The sequence below is a fragment of the Lithobates pipiens genome, unplaced genomic scaffold (assembly GCF_037356315.1).
Source record: "Lithobates pipiens isolate NorthernLeopardFrog02 unplaced genomic scaffold, aLitPip1_a1.2 Scaffold_3, whole genome shotgun sequence".
In the NCBI taxonomy this organism is placed as follows: Eukaryota; Metazoa; Chordata; class Amphibia; order Anura; family Ranidae; genus Lithobates; species Lithobates pipiens.
In genome coordinates this window covers 5,518,002-5,533,257 of record NW_027507790.1, presented here as the reverse complement: position 1 = coordinate 5,533,257, position 15,256 = coordinate 5,518,002, and the positions used below count along the sequence as shown (strand labels likewise).

The 15,256-nt window shown below is 44.1% G+C and overlaps 1 protein-coding gene across 1 annotated transcript in view; it reads right to left on the bottom strand.

Annotated features, from left to right (window-relative positions):
* P2RX2 (purinergic receptor P2X 2) overlaps nt 1-15,256 on the bottom strand; it is a 71,800-nt gene that overhangs the window by 15,877 nt on the left and 40,667 nt on the right. The window contains exons 8-9 of the mRNA XM_077461190.1: nt 13,929-14,056; nt 3,951-4,041 (exon numbers count right to left, since the gene is read on the bottom strand). Of these exons, the coding sequence (XP_077317316.1) occupies nt 3,951-4,041; nt 13,929-14,056 (219 nt within the window). The remainder of the gene's footprint in view (nt 1-3,950; nt 4,042-13,928; nt 14,057-15,256) is intronic.

The following is a 15,256-nucleotide window of genomic DNA, read 5'->3' as shown; positions in this document are numbered from 1 at the left end:
AATACCCCATGTATATTTTTAAACACCGATGCCGAAAAGGCTTTCGACCGGGTGAACTGGTCATTCATGTTCACAGTTCTCAGATACATAGGTTTAGGAGAAGTAATGCTCAATAGAATAACCGGAATATACTCCAACCCGACAGTCCAAGTGAAAGCAGTGTCCTGTCGGAATCCTTCCCAATAACGAATGGGACAAGACAGGGATGCCCACTGTCCCCTCTCTTGTTTGCCCTATCTTTAGAACCATTCCTGGCCACAATCAGACGGAACTCCGATATACAGGGGGTGACTGTCGGGCAGTCGCAACACAAGATATCAGCTTATGCGGATGATTTTCTCTTTTCGCTTACCAGTCCAAGAGTGTCCCTGCCAACCCTGCTTAAGGAATTTGAGATATATGGGAAACTGGTCAACCTTAAGATAAACCTCTCTAAATTAGAGGCTATGGGAATATCAATACCACAGCACACGCTTCCCACTATAAGATCAAACTTCCAGTTCAAGTGGAAGTCCTCCACCCTGACTTATCTAGGGACTAACATCCCGCCCAATCTCTCCTGCATATATGAGCAGAATTCCCCTCTCTATTAGCAAAAGTAAAGCTGCTCTTGGAATCATGGCACAAAGGGACTCACTCTTGGTTTGGAAGGTGTAATTTGCTGAAAATGTGCATACTGACAAAATTTCTTTACCTCTTCCAAGCCTTGCCGATTAAAATACCACCCGCGTACTTTAAACAAGTGCAAGCTTTATTTACTCGCTTTATATGGGCACACAAACAACCACGTACCCCACGCGCCCAACTCTCAATGCCAAAACACTATGGAGGCTTGGCGCTACCTGATGTAAAGAAATACTACCAGGCAACCCAGTTGTGCAGGGTTGTCTACTGGTGCCATCATCAAGAATCTAAGTTATGGGCACAAATAGAACAACACCAGAGCATCATCCCGCTGAAGACCGCACTGTGGTGCAGCGACTCACTAGCCATAGAGACAAAAGTACGCCCTCTGATAGGCAATACCATCCGCCACGCCTCTCAGGCGACATTAAAAAACGCCCTAACAACCAAAACATCACCATTAACCCCGATTCTGGGTAACCCCAAATTCTCCCCAGGAATAGCAACCACACAATTTCAGACATTGAGGAACTCTAACCACACCACAGCTTCTCAGTTTGTGTTATGGAATAGGTGACCCTCCATCTTAGAACTTATGGACCCTATAGGTCCATTTAAACTTGACTTCTGGAATGCTGCACCAGACCTATGACTATATTCAAAGAATATTGTTCGGAAACAGAACCGTTACCATGGTTTTTTTCCAAAATGTACTCACTTCTGAATACACCGACCCAGCAGCCACAACTCTCAGGTATTACAAAGTGGGAAGTAGATCTAGATCGCATATTTATGACATCCCAAATTCAAAACATGATACAATTCTCCCTCAAATCATCGCTGTGCATGAAAATACAGGAGACAAACTACAAAATTTTAACGAGGTGGTACTTAACACCTAGTCGCCTGCACATTATCTTCCCGGACGTACCAGAACAATGCTGGCGCTGCCGAGAAGACAAGGGAACAATGCTTCATATATTTTGCCCCAGGCTGGCAGCATTCTGGACTGCGGTCCGGACCATATCCAAAAAATTTACAGAGTTCCAGATCCCGACTGACACAGCATTCTTCCTATTGCATGTATCGACTATATCCACCAGAAAATATAAAAAGTCCCTACTACGTCACCTGACGAACGCAGCTAAGTCCTTCATTCCCTTACTCTGGAAACAACAAACTCCTCCAACCACAGCAATGTGGCTGCAAAAAGTTGAAGATATAAACAAACTGGAAGATCTGATACTGACAGCCCAGGACAGGCAAGAAGCTGTACAAGAAAATACTTGGGATATTTGGAACATGTTCATACACTCGGAAGAAGGTAAAGCCCTCTTCGGATCCTGAGTCACTATTAACATAGCACACAGATTAACTTCCCTGAAGCGCCGCCCCCCCTTCCCCTGTCCCCCTCTACTCCCCCTCCCCTTCAATCCCCCCCTTTTCCTATTCCTATCTTACTTCTTCTTCCTTCCATCTCTTCACTTCGACCGCAGCATCTAACTCACATATCTTGCTCTTTCCGTAAGAAGTCTGCTTAGGGTTTTAAGATGTATGATACCCTCTGATATTATGGACTACCCTATTAGATTTATGCAGCACAGCGATTACCACACAAACTAAGAAACCCTCCATGAACATCTGAAATGTTACACTGTACAAACAATTTACTGTAATGTATGACTAGGAGGCTGCATTTTCTTTTTTCTGTTGAAGTTACTATTGTACTTTCTGGGGCTTTACCCCAAGCTTGAAAATTCAATAAGAAATCATATTTGCAAATAGAGAACAAGGACAGACTAGCCACTCTAGCCACTTTCTGTTTGGTAAACCATTTACTTCTGTGTGCAGGCAAAAGCATCATGCCAGCCAGCAATACTGACAGTGCCAGGTAGAAATGGAGGCATTAAGCATTATTGCCAGTGGCAAAGCTTTTTATGTCATCAAGGTTGAGCTGGACCAAGCCAAATGTCAAAGTATACAAATCCATCTTTCAGAAAATTCACAAAAATGTTTGCTATCATATCAGAACCTAACCACACCTCAAAGTAGATAATTTCCTCTACATCAATACCTTTGAGCACTTCCCACTAGAAACACAACTTTTCCATGGGCATTTATCAAGCATTTTTTAAGCTTTTTTGACGCTTTATAAACACAACGAAAACACATCATAAATACTATTGGTGCATTAATGAGTATTGCTTCATTCTTTGGAACTAACCCACGTGTGAACGGTCACATGGGCTTCAGCTTGTATAGGAACAGTGTGAACAGCAAGCTTTTCCAAAGCATTTTAAGAGCATTTACCAAGCTTTGTTGAAGCTTGTAAAGTGGCCTTCACCTCCAGTTTGTAAATTTTTGTCAAAATTTTTGGGCTTTTTTTATTTATTGGTGTAAAAAAAGAACACAGAGGTGATCAAATACCACCAAAAGAAAGCTCTGTTTGTGGGAACAAAATTATAAAATTTTATTTAGGTACAGTGTAGCATGACCACGCAATTGTCATTTAAAAAGTGACAGCTCTAAAAGCTGAAAATTGGCCTGGGCAGAAAGGGGGGGGGGTGCCCTGTATTGAAGTGGTTAAAGTTCCAATCAGCAGTTCCATTAGGATCTTTGTATAACATTTTCAAACAGGAGCTGAAGGGCACTTTAAAAGTTTACTAAAACTTTCATAAAAGATTACTGTTCACACTGCTCTTATGCAAGCTGAAGCCCATGTTAAACAGGACTTAGGAACACTGTATTTTTATTGTTGCCCAACAATAAGTAGGATCGCTATTTTCTATTCCCATGTTTATTATGACTATCAAAGACTGAAAGGCAACTAAATCTGCTTAACATGGACAAATACATTCCAGTGTAGGCCTAGGTGCTGATACTTGACTATTGCTCATCCCATCAAGAGGTTCGCTGGGCAGTGCATGTTGGATGAACTCTAATAAGGCAATACGATGTACAGTATGCAGTCCCAGTTTATCTCTGCTTAAGCTAAAATAATCTTCCACTAGATGATCTTCCTAAAGGTCAGCATGATTCAAACTTTTCAGTGTCCAAACATTGTCAAAATTTAAAATGGTAGCAACAGTCCTTTCCTTTTGTGCTTGTGTGTTGTACCCTTAAGTTGAATTAGGTGGACAAATAAATCCTAAACAAGAAAAAAAGTTAACCAGAGTAGATGATAGTAAACATTAATAGCAATGTTTTTAAAGCTGTATATAACGTTGCATAAAGAGTTGGGAAAATTGAATTTTTTTTTATGTACAACTGCAAACTTCTAGTGCCAGATATTGACATACAATGTAAAAATCTGTAAGCATAGTTACCTGCCCATGAACAATGACATCAATGCGAATCCCATATACTTTAATTAGCGTGCGGGTTTCTGTGCCATTCTTGAAGTAATACTTGGCAAACCTGAGTTTTGTAACAAAGCCGCAGAAACGAAGGTCGTAAACAGGATGTAACAAAGGAAGGAGAAAATCAGAATGTAGAACAAAAATAAGTATATTATATATATTATAAGAGCAATAAAAGAGCAGGCTCCTTATGGTGCCTCTTTAAAGCATTAAGGTAGTTTGTAATCTTTGAATGCTTCATATATAATAACGTAAAAAATTTGTTCACCCCAATGTAAAGAAATAAAACGAACTAATAAATATAATCTTTTGGTCCGTTTTAGGTCCGAATTCAGCCCAAAATTCAGGCTGAAATCGGCCCTGAAATGGTGAACCAGGACGCAACGGACCCTTGCTGTGAACTGCAAGCGGCTCATATGTGAATCTAGCCTTAAGCTCAGCGTTTAGAGGCAGAAAAAAAAAAACCTTCTGTTTTGCATTTTTGAGAGTGGTTTCCTGAAAAAAATAAAATTAAATAAAGGCTCCTAAACGCTAGTACAAAAATGCTCAAAATGTACGTTTTTTTCCCCAAGAGCACTGGTGTTTTTTTAAGCCAGTGTGCATGGACCCTAACTGTAGACTTACAGTTCACTCTGAAAAGAATGCCTACAAACAGAAAATGCATGAATCCCACTTCTTCATGAGTTGCCCCTGACTAGAGAATTAAGGTTGGTCATAGATATTATGGCTGGAAGATCTGACTGTCAAATAACAATAATTAGAACTATTGATGAATGTAAGCATTCCTGCTGTTATCAACGGAGCCTGCATTTTAATGAATTAGACTTCAACCCCTAACGTCTGAAATGAAACCTAATTTGTCAAAGTGGCTGATGAATCAGCATGTTTTAGTGAATGCTGGCGTTTCTTTTCTGCAGCAGCTAATCCGATTCAGACTTGTAGAGCAGGTTTCAGTCCAAACAGAGGACAAGTTTAAGTTCTTTGTAAGAAAACATTGGGGGTTATTTACGAAAGGCAAATCCACTTTGCACTACAAGTGCACTTGGAAGTTCAGTAGCTGTAGATCTGATGGGGACATGCAAGGATAATAAAAAAACAGCATTTTAGCTTGCACATGATTGGATGATAAAATCATCAGAGCTTCCCCTCATTTCAGATCTACCCCTTAGATCTACAGGGACATGCACTTCCACGTGCATTTTCAGTGCACTTGTAATGAAAAGTGGATTTGCCTTTTGTAAATAACCCCCTTTGACACGTTATCATTTTAATTTCAGGGCTGAAGATCTGCCTACATTATGGCACTAGTATGCAAACTATGGGAAGATACTGTATATCACACTGCAGATCTGCTCAAACACATGTTTGCCCTGCAGTCCAAAATGCAATTAATCCAAAATGAGACAGACTATCTTCCATCCAGTGGCATAACTATATCCAAGCTGCTATGAAGCCTTGGGGTGGGAAGCAGACCCCACTAGGGAGGCAACTTAAAGCGGGGTTTCACCCTAAAGTGGAACTTCTGCTCATCGGAACCCTCCACCCCTCCGGTGTCACAGTTGGCACCTTTCAGGGGGGAGGGGGGTGCAGATACCTGTCTAAGACAGGTATTTGCACACACTTCCGGGCATAGACTCTCACGGGAGTCTATGCCTCTTCCTGTCCCAGCGCGCTGTCTGCTGGGACACACACGGGTCCCAGAGACAGCACGGTCCATTCCTATTGCACTGCGCGACTTGCGCATGCGCAGTAGGGAACTGGGAAGTGAAGCGGCAACGCTTCACTTCCTGATTCCCTCACCTAGAATGGCGGTGGCAGCAGCCGAGAACCGAACGATCGGTCTCGGCTGCTGACATCGCTGGACCCTGGGACAGGTGAGTGTCCATTTATTAAAAGTCAGCAGCTGTAGTATTTATACCTGCTGGCTTTTAATCATTTTTTTTTCAGTGAAATCCCTCTTTAAAGTTTAAGTAAACCCTAACAATTAACTTTTCCTTTTTCTATATTTTTGTATGCTAAATTTACCATTGGAAGTGTTTTGTTCTGTTTGATAAGTGCCAAAAAAATATCTGTTGATTGTTAAAGAAGGCCTGTGAGCTAATAACTTATTATGCAAAAAGAGGGACTATGGAGATGAGAATGGAGGTTAAGGGTGGGTGGGATTTCGAAACTAAAAAGGGAAATTCAATAAAGCATTATTTCCACTTTTCTGGTGGTATGGCCCCTTAGAAGGTCCTGCGCCAGATTCAAAAAGCCATGTCACGAGTTTCAATAGCTTTACTGAAATGTGTGGTAGCTTCAGGTTGTTCCTAATTGTGGTGCGTTTACCGCACCAAATTTAAAAACAATTGCCTTCAGTTCTTAGATAACGAAACTGGGGATAATTAGAACCAACTGTTCGCATCTGATCATTTTGTAGCTCGAAGCTCCAAAATGCCCAGCATCCAAAGGCCTATGATTTTATATTTGAGCGTAGTCTCACTTATAGCTAGAAAAATTGCATGAGCTTCTTTTGAGCTACAAGCTTCAAGCATTTTCTGCACCAAAACCTTTCAAGGGGCATGACTGAAAAAATCTTGCAAAAACTCACATAGTAATTAGCTATTCATTGGCTATAAAGAATAAAAAAGAATGCTAAAGCCTCAGACACAAAAATTCACAAAAACAACTGTAGAAATGTTGAGTGTCTGTCTCTGTACACTGTGTAGTAGCCGATAGACACCTAGAAACCAGTGAGGCTGACAATGGGCAGTGCCTTACAGGGAAGCTTAGAAATCGGGTCCCTATCAGGTCTGCTCTTTCCTTGTGACAGCAAGCAGTGAGCAGATTCTATAGCCAATAACAGGCTGTCGGCTTTGGATCTGCCTGCTGTCAATCACAGGGAGAACAGATCTGATGGAGGAGTATTGTCTTCGACTTACCATCAGGCTCTGTCTACCCAGATTCAAATTGCTTGGCTGCTGCACTGTTTGTGTGATAGCTGCAACACTAGGGAGTGAGCACTCCAGTTTCAGTGTTTCACCATACATTCTGCTTTCCAGAAATTTATGTAACTCTCTTAAAGGGGTGGGCCTGCGGAAAAAAAAAATTGTAAAAGTCAGCAGCTAAAAATGCTGTAGCTGCTGACTTTTAACCTCCCTGATTTTTGGTGCTGAAAGCGGTACAATTATTTTGCATGGAAATTTGGCATTTTATATTGTAGGCCTGTAATTCTTAGGAATATCTCACTTAAATCTGTCCAAACCAGTCTAGTAGACATCCCGGGTATAATAAAGTTTGAAAATTATCATAATTAATAATAATTAATAAATAATTATAATCATAAATTATAATATAATAAATAACTATAAATAATTATAACAAATAATAATATAATAATAATAAAAATTATTCAATAATGGATTAAAATCAAAAACACAGAAATTTGCTCAGTTGCAGAATTGTCGCTGTCATTAGATTTAGTGTTTGATGATGAATTTCATATACAAATCACTATCGCTCAATTCTGTAAGTGATTCTAATATATTATCTCTGTTTTCTAGTTGGTCTAAAACCACTTTTGACATAAAGGGACACTTTTTGGTTGCTATGGACAATCTCCAAATTCCAGCCAGAAAAAACTGTATTTATAATATAAAAGTGCATGCAGGGCACTGGACAGACCACTAGGGACAAAGGGGATGTGTATTTTTTTTATACAGTACTGTAATCTGTAAGATTACAGTGTACTGTATGTAGTGTGTGTTTTTACTTTTTTGAATTTGGCGCCGTACTCCGTCCCCATACGTCGCAGCGCTCGCAGGGAACGGAGCCCGGCGGAATGCGGCACTGTGTGAATCGAGCGAGGAGACAGCTCGCACACACAGCGGGGAGACATCGCAGGATCCAGGGGACAAGGTAAGTAGCTTTCCCTGTATACTGCGATGCAGCCTCGAGTCTGGCTTGGGGTTACCTCTAATGGTACTAGAATTCCACCCCGAGCCAGACTCGGAAATACCGCCAGGGGGGTTAATAAGCACTTACCTTTCTAGGGTGCCCACGATGTCAGCCGCCCGAGGCCAACCCGTCCCTCGGCTCTCAGGTCCCGGCACCGCCATTCAAAGTAAGGGAAACAGGCAGTGGAGCCTTGTGGCTTCACTGCCCATTTCCTACTGCGCATGTGCGAGTCACACAGAGCTTTGTGAATGGGGCTCGCTGTGTTGTGGGACACAGTTCCCACAACACACCGCGCCCCATTCCCCAGAACACAATGCAAGGAGAAGACAGAAGATCACTGCAGAATAGGAAGAGGCAGATTAGGACGATCTGCCTAGCAACAGCCATTTCTGGTAAGTGAAAAAATTTTTTTTTTTGCAGCCTTTCGTATGCATTTTTTTTTTTTTTTAGGGTGGACCCCCCCTTCAAAAAGTACATGAATCTGTCACCCGCACTGACATGCAGAGGTACAACAGAATTCCAAAGAGTGTCATAAACACTCCTTATGAATTCATCTGACTGTCAGCTCAAACAGGAAGGTAGGAACACACTAGGCTTGTGCAATTCGTTTCGTAACGAATCGAAATTCGGCCGAATTTTGCATATTTCGGACATTCGGAATGCATCCGAATGTCCGAATAAAAAAAAAAACGAATTACAACGAATACGAAAGAAATATAACGAAGGAATTCGAATGAATTCAACATGATTCGGTAATTCTTTAAAGATCTAATGAAACAAAAGGTCAGCTCAAAGTAAATCTTATAGTCCAATCAGCTAATTAATTTTGTGCCGGAGGTTGGATTACCGGCAAAGTGCATTCCTGAGAACTGAGTGAGAAGGGTGTTGTGTTGTATTTGAGCCGAGGAGAAGAGACGTTGTCATTGTGTGTGTTAAAAGATTCAATAAACAAAACGACTTTCCAAACTACGAATCATTATCACGAATGTCTATACATACATAAATAGCGAATTTCAAGGAATACGAACGAATGAATTCGCCACTCTACGAATAATAACGAATTATCCGAAAATGTATTAACGTAACATAACGAATATAACAGAACGAAATGATGTATTTTACGAATGACAACGAACCGAAACTAAACAAAATTTTCCGTTGTGCACAAGTCTAGAACACACTATATATAATAAATTCTATCCCCCTGTTTTAAAAAAAACAGTCCTCCTTCTCATTTGCCCTCAGGAATACCCACTCTGTCTGTAACAAGCTCACCTCTGTACATGACCTTTTAATCTCCCATCACCTTTAACTACTTGCCAATGCCATTATTGAAACCTGGCTTTAAGAATCCTGCTGTCCTCTTCTATGGTGGCCTTCACTAGACTCACTCACCCAGACCCAATGGATAAAAAGAAGGTGGAGTTAGATTCCTTCTATCCCCACTGAGCACTTTCCAAATCCTTCCTACACCTCCTTCTCTATCCCTCTCCTCTTTTAGGACTCACTGTATTTGTCTGTTTTCTACAATTTCTCTGAGGATTGCAGTTATTTATTGGCCTCCTGGAACGGTATCACGCTTTATTGATGACTTCTCTGCCTCTACTTTCTCTCCTCTGAAATACCCACTGTCATTCTTGGCAGGAGCGGACTGACCATTCGGGCACTCGGGCACTGCCCTAGGGCCCCATGCCACTAAGAGGCCCCATCAGGGTTGCCAGCCTCAATAAAACCAGGGACAGTATGTAAAAATCTGTGTTTTAAAAAAAAATCCCAAGATTATAGCTGCCCGCCTCTCCTGTACCTTTTCAGTGTGTGTATGTGTATTCAGAGGCGTACTAAGTAGGGGGCGGGGGGTGCGGGCCGCCCCAGGTACTACACACTGGGGGGGTGTCAGTCCGGCACCCCCCTCCGTGATTATATCTGTGGCAGCACTGCGGGATTAGGCAGCAGCGCAGTGATAGGCACAGGCAGGGAGAGGAGAGGTGAGCTATCAAGTTGTGATGCAAGGGGGAGGGGGTGTGCGGGGGGGTGCAGGGTGACAGCGGTGCACCTTTCATCCCCTCCTCTCTCGGCCGCGGGCTGTCTGTCTGTGCGATCACGGATGTCCCACAGGCACAGCCGAGCGGCCGCCTCCCCCTCCTCTCTGTTTATGTGTAAACAGGGGGAGGGGATCTGCTGAGCATGTGCCGCTGTGCTGATCTGAGGTACTGAATTGGAGGGGGGGGGGGTCTGCACTGAACGGGGGCTACACTGAAGAGGGGGGGCTGCACTGAAGAGGGGGGCTAGATTGAAGGGGGCTGCACTGAAGAGGGGGCTGCACTAAAGGGGGGCTACACTGAAGAGGGGGGCTGCACTGAAAAGGGGGGTTAGACTGAATAGGGGGGCTGCACTGAAGGGGATCTGCACTGAACGGGAGCTACACCAAAGAGGGGGGCTGCACTGAATGGGGCTACACTGAAGAGGGGGGCTGCACTGAATGGGGGGCTACACTGAAGAGGGGGGCTGCACTGAACGGGGGATATACTGAAGAGGGGGGGCTGCACTGAACGGGCAGCTACACTGAAGAGGGGGGGCTACACTGAAGGGAGTCTGCACTGAACAGGGGGCTACACTGAAGAGGGAGTCTGCACTGAATGGGGGGTCTGCACTGAAGGGGGTCTGTGTAACATGCAAGGGGTCCAGAGCTGCAGGGTGTTGTGTAATGTAAAGGGGCCCAGAGGTGCAGGGGGCTGTTTAATGTAAAGGGGCCCAGAGGCACAGGGGGAAGTTTAAAGTAAAGGGGCTCAGAGGTGCAGGGGGCTGTGTAATGTGAAGGGGTCCAGAGGTGCAGGGTGTTGTGTAATGTAAAGGGGTCCAGAGGATCAGGGTGTTGTGTAATCTAAAGGGGTCCAGAGGTGCAGGGGGCTGTGTAATGTAAATGGGCCAAGAGGCGCAGGGGGCTGTGTAATGTAAATGGGCCAAGAGGCGCAGGGGGCTGTGTAATGTAAATGGGCCAAGAGGCGCAGGGGGCTGTGTAATGTAAAGGGGCCCAGAGGTGCAGGGGGCTGTGTAATGTAAAGGGGCCCAGAGGTGCAGGGGGCTGTGTAATGTAAAGGGGTCCAGGAGGGCAGGGTGCTATGTAATGTAAAGGGGTCCTGAGGTGCAGGGTGCTTTGTAATGTAAGGGTGCTGTGTAATGTAAAGGGGTCCAGAGATTCAGGGTGCTATGTAATCTAAAGGGGCCCAGAGATGCAGGGTGCTGTGTAATGTAAAGGGGCCCAGAGATGCAGGGTGCTGTGTAATGTAAAGGGGCCCAGAGATGCAGTTGTGGAGAGGGGTTACGCAGTGCTGACAAAGAGAAATTGAAGGATGCGGGGGGGGGGGGGGTGCCAGATGTAGGATCCACCCCGGGTGCCAAATGCTCTAGGTACGCCCCTGTGTGTATTCTGTGTGTGTGTATTGTGTGTCTGTGTGTATACTGTATGTGTGTGTATACTGTGTGGCCCCATAATCTATTGCCTGGGGTCCCCATAATCTCCTATTGCCTGGGGGCCCCATAATCTCCTATTTCCCGGGGGCCCCATAATCTTCTCCTGTTGTCCGGGGGGCCCATAATCTCCTATTGCCCGGGGGCCCCATAATCTTCTCCTGTTGTCCGGGGGCCCCCTAATCTCCTGTTGCCCGGGGGCACCATGAGTTGTCAGTCTGCCCCTGATTCTTGGTGACTTTAACATCCTTGTTAATGTTACCAGTCCCGCTACATCTCAACCTCTCAACTTAACCTCATCTTTTGACCTAACAAAATGGACACAAATTTCCACTTACTCCAATGGTAATACTCAAGACCTTGTATTCTCCCATCTCTGCACTCCTGGCAACCTCACTAACACTCCCTTTCCTATCTCTGATCGCAATCTCATCAGTTTTATGGTGTCTTTGTCTTCAACCACCTATCCCTCCATGCAGAAAATGTTTACCTGATGAAAACTTCACCTCTTTAAACCTTCTCTACTGACCACCTCTCTGACAAAATCTCATCCTGTCCTGCCCTAACCTGGCCACTTCTGTCTACAACAGCTCATTCCCACTGGATGTATTTGCTCCTCTAACTACACGCAGAATCAGATCCCCAACCGTTACAACCTTGGCAAGCTGACTATACCAGAAATCTCAAGAAACATAGCCGTGCTCTTGAGTGACTAAGGAGTACAACTAAATCCCTGCAAGACTTCACCCTGTATAAATCTGCCCTCCTAAAATACAATTCCTGCCTCCATGCTGCCAAACAAAGCTACTTTGTCACTTTACAGATATCTTCCCTACTTAAAGTGAAACTTAAGACAGAAAATTAAGTCCTGCTAGATCACATCACTTCATTCTTAAAAATAATTGATTATACTGTTTAAAATCCAATAATACACTCTGTCACCCTGCTCTGCACATTCTTAGTTGCTCACTATGCCAAAAATGTAGAGGCCGATTTGGTGTAAATATTTCCCCTTGCTCAGAGGCTCTGGGCTTCAGCAAAATGGCAGCCTCCAGCAAGAAGAAACAGGAACAACGCTAGAGGCAATTTACAGCACAAAATAGTTTTTGTAGCATAACTATTATTGTTAAATGTATGTTTCTTGTTAAAGGGCATTCTATTTTTATCAAGTTGTTATGGGTAAAGTTCCTCTTTAACATTTCTTGTCTATCACTACATTCATTATTTTCCTCTTTTGACCCTGTTACTTTAGAAGAGGCTACCAAACTTTTCTCAGATGCCAACCTAACTGATTGCCCCCCGGTATGGAGCAATACACTGTGAATAATAGTATAAGGCTGCTATCACACTTCAGAACGTGCACCACACCTGCAGAATATATTAGAAGTCTATGGCAAAGTGTAGCTAATCCAGGAAATGTACAGTGGAAGCTCCGCTTATCTGTCTCCTCTCCTCCTCTGGTGCCACATTTGGCACCACTTGGGGGGGGGGGGGCGGGTACCTGTTTTTGACTTACTTCCTTTGGACCTTGCTGCGGCAAGGTACGTTAAAAGCCCGGTACCTCTCTTCCTCCTTCCGCTGCCTCCGGGCCAGTAAGAAAGCGCAGGGTGCTTCACGCGTGCGCAGTAGGGAACTGGCAGTGAAGCCACAAAGCTTCACTGCCGGTTTCCCTTACCGACTATGGCGACAGCAGCACCGGAGAGATGATGGAAATGTCGGCCGGGTGCCAACATCGCTGGATTCCAGGACAGGTAAGTGTCCTATTATTAAAAGTCAGCAGCTACAGCTACTAAGTAAATATAAAATGAATTCCCTGCACTGCTACTGTGGCAACTTCTATCCACAGCACTGGTCCCTAATAGCATGCTGATAGCTCTCCCATTACCTGTCCTTGATTTAGATATATTTTATGTTACATTACTATGTAAATATACTATTTTTCAAGTCTCACTTGACACTGCAGGGCATCCCAGAAATAGGACACTATGGGGCCCTGCAAATTGTAGCTATGCCCTGCTCATATCCCAGTGTGATGAATAGAATCCTGCACACACTCTAGTGCCGCATACACACGATCGGAATTTTGGCCAGCAAAAGACCAATGACAGCTTTTCATCGGAAAATGTGACCGTGTGTAGGCTCCATCGGAATTTAGCTGGCCGAATACCCGCCAGCAAAAATTTGAGAGCATGGTCTCAATTTTCCCGATGGAAAAACTTTCCGATCGTGTGTATGCAATTCCGACACACAAAAAACTCATGCATGCTCAGATTCAACTACGAGATGGAAGATATTGGTTACTGGCTATTGAACTTCCTTTTTCTAGTCCCATCGTATGTGTTGTACGTCACTGCATTCTTGGCAGTCGGAATTTGGTGTGACCGTGTGTAGGCAAGACAGCTTGAACGGAATTCCGTCGGGAAAACCATCAGACCTTTTTCCGACCATAATTCCAATCGTGCGTACGCGGCACAATGCTCTGACTGCATAAAAGGATGCTGTGGTTTCTCTCTCAATATATTATGAACTTCATCCACCAACCTGTAGTTGTAGCCTGTGGACACATTATTCTGCAGATCAAGGCGTCGGAAGGAATACTGTGGACGGCACTTTGATGGATGTAAATCTAAGTTGCAGTTCCAGTTAATGATCACTCCAATAATGCCTCCCTGCAATAGTAGACACACGCCTTAACATTAAGGGCAATAAAAGTAGTTATAAAAGCATCAATATTCTCTGCAGAGAAAGACAGTTGCTGGAAGCATAGAGAAATGTATACACCTTATTAACCTACTTTTCTAAACATGAACTAAATGTTCAAAGTTTGGACTCTGCTTTATACTAGCCATATGCACGTGGCAATTTTCAGGAAATATATACAGTATATACGTATGTGTATTTTAAATATATTTCACCCTTTCTGTCCTATCAGTCTTCAGCTAAGAAGTGAGGGGCATTCTAGCATCACAGTGACTTAGAGGAGCAGTGAACTCTGGGTAGGAGTTCCCTTTGACATCTCAGAACTAAAACTATATTTGGTATTAGACCAAATATGGTGGATTATGTGAGTTTCAATTTTAAAAAGTGTATTTTGTTTATTTTACCTTTTTATTTGCTTGCACACATTTGCAGCTGGTAAGGGATCCAAAGGACCCCTAACAGAAGTGTGTGTGGGGGAGGGGGGCTAGAATGAGCTGCGCCCTCCCAGATTTCAGTTGTGCCCCCCCCATCCAAAGCCAGGGTCCAAAACCCTCTATGGTGTCCTGTCCAAGTATCCAGTTATGCTATGCCGCTTGTCAACAGCACATAGGGGCGGCGCCAGGAGGGTGCATGTGTGTGCTAGAACACCTCCATTTCACAGATCAATTTTTTTTGTGGCCGCCTGTAGCTCCACCACCCACAGCACCTCCTGCCAGTAAAGTCAGCTATGGTAACTGGTTGCTAGGACTGCCTGTCATCTTAGCAACCAACCAAGTGCTTGCTCTGCCACCAGTATTCAGAGAGGAGGATGGAACTTCCTCCTCCAGACCCTAGGCCAGTGCCCTGCCTCCCGGCATTCTCGTGTAGCTGCTGGCTGCACTGAGAATGGAAAGCAGTGGACTGTGTTGCAGGGGGGGTAAGGAAACTCTACAGACCCTGATTTAATGTTGCAGGAAACTCTGGGGACCTTTATGTAAGCAGAAGGGTCATGGGAAGCCTGATATAAGGAGAGTGACTCTGAGGACCCTTATGTAAGGGTGGGTGACTCTGGAGATCCTGATGTAAAGGAGGAGACTCTGGGGACCCTTTGTGGGGGATGACTCTAGGGACACTTATGTAAGGGGGGTGATTCTGGGGACCTTTATGTAAGAAAGGGTGACTGTGGGGAA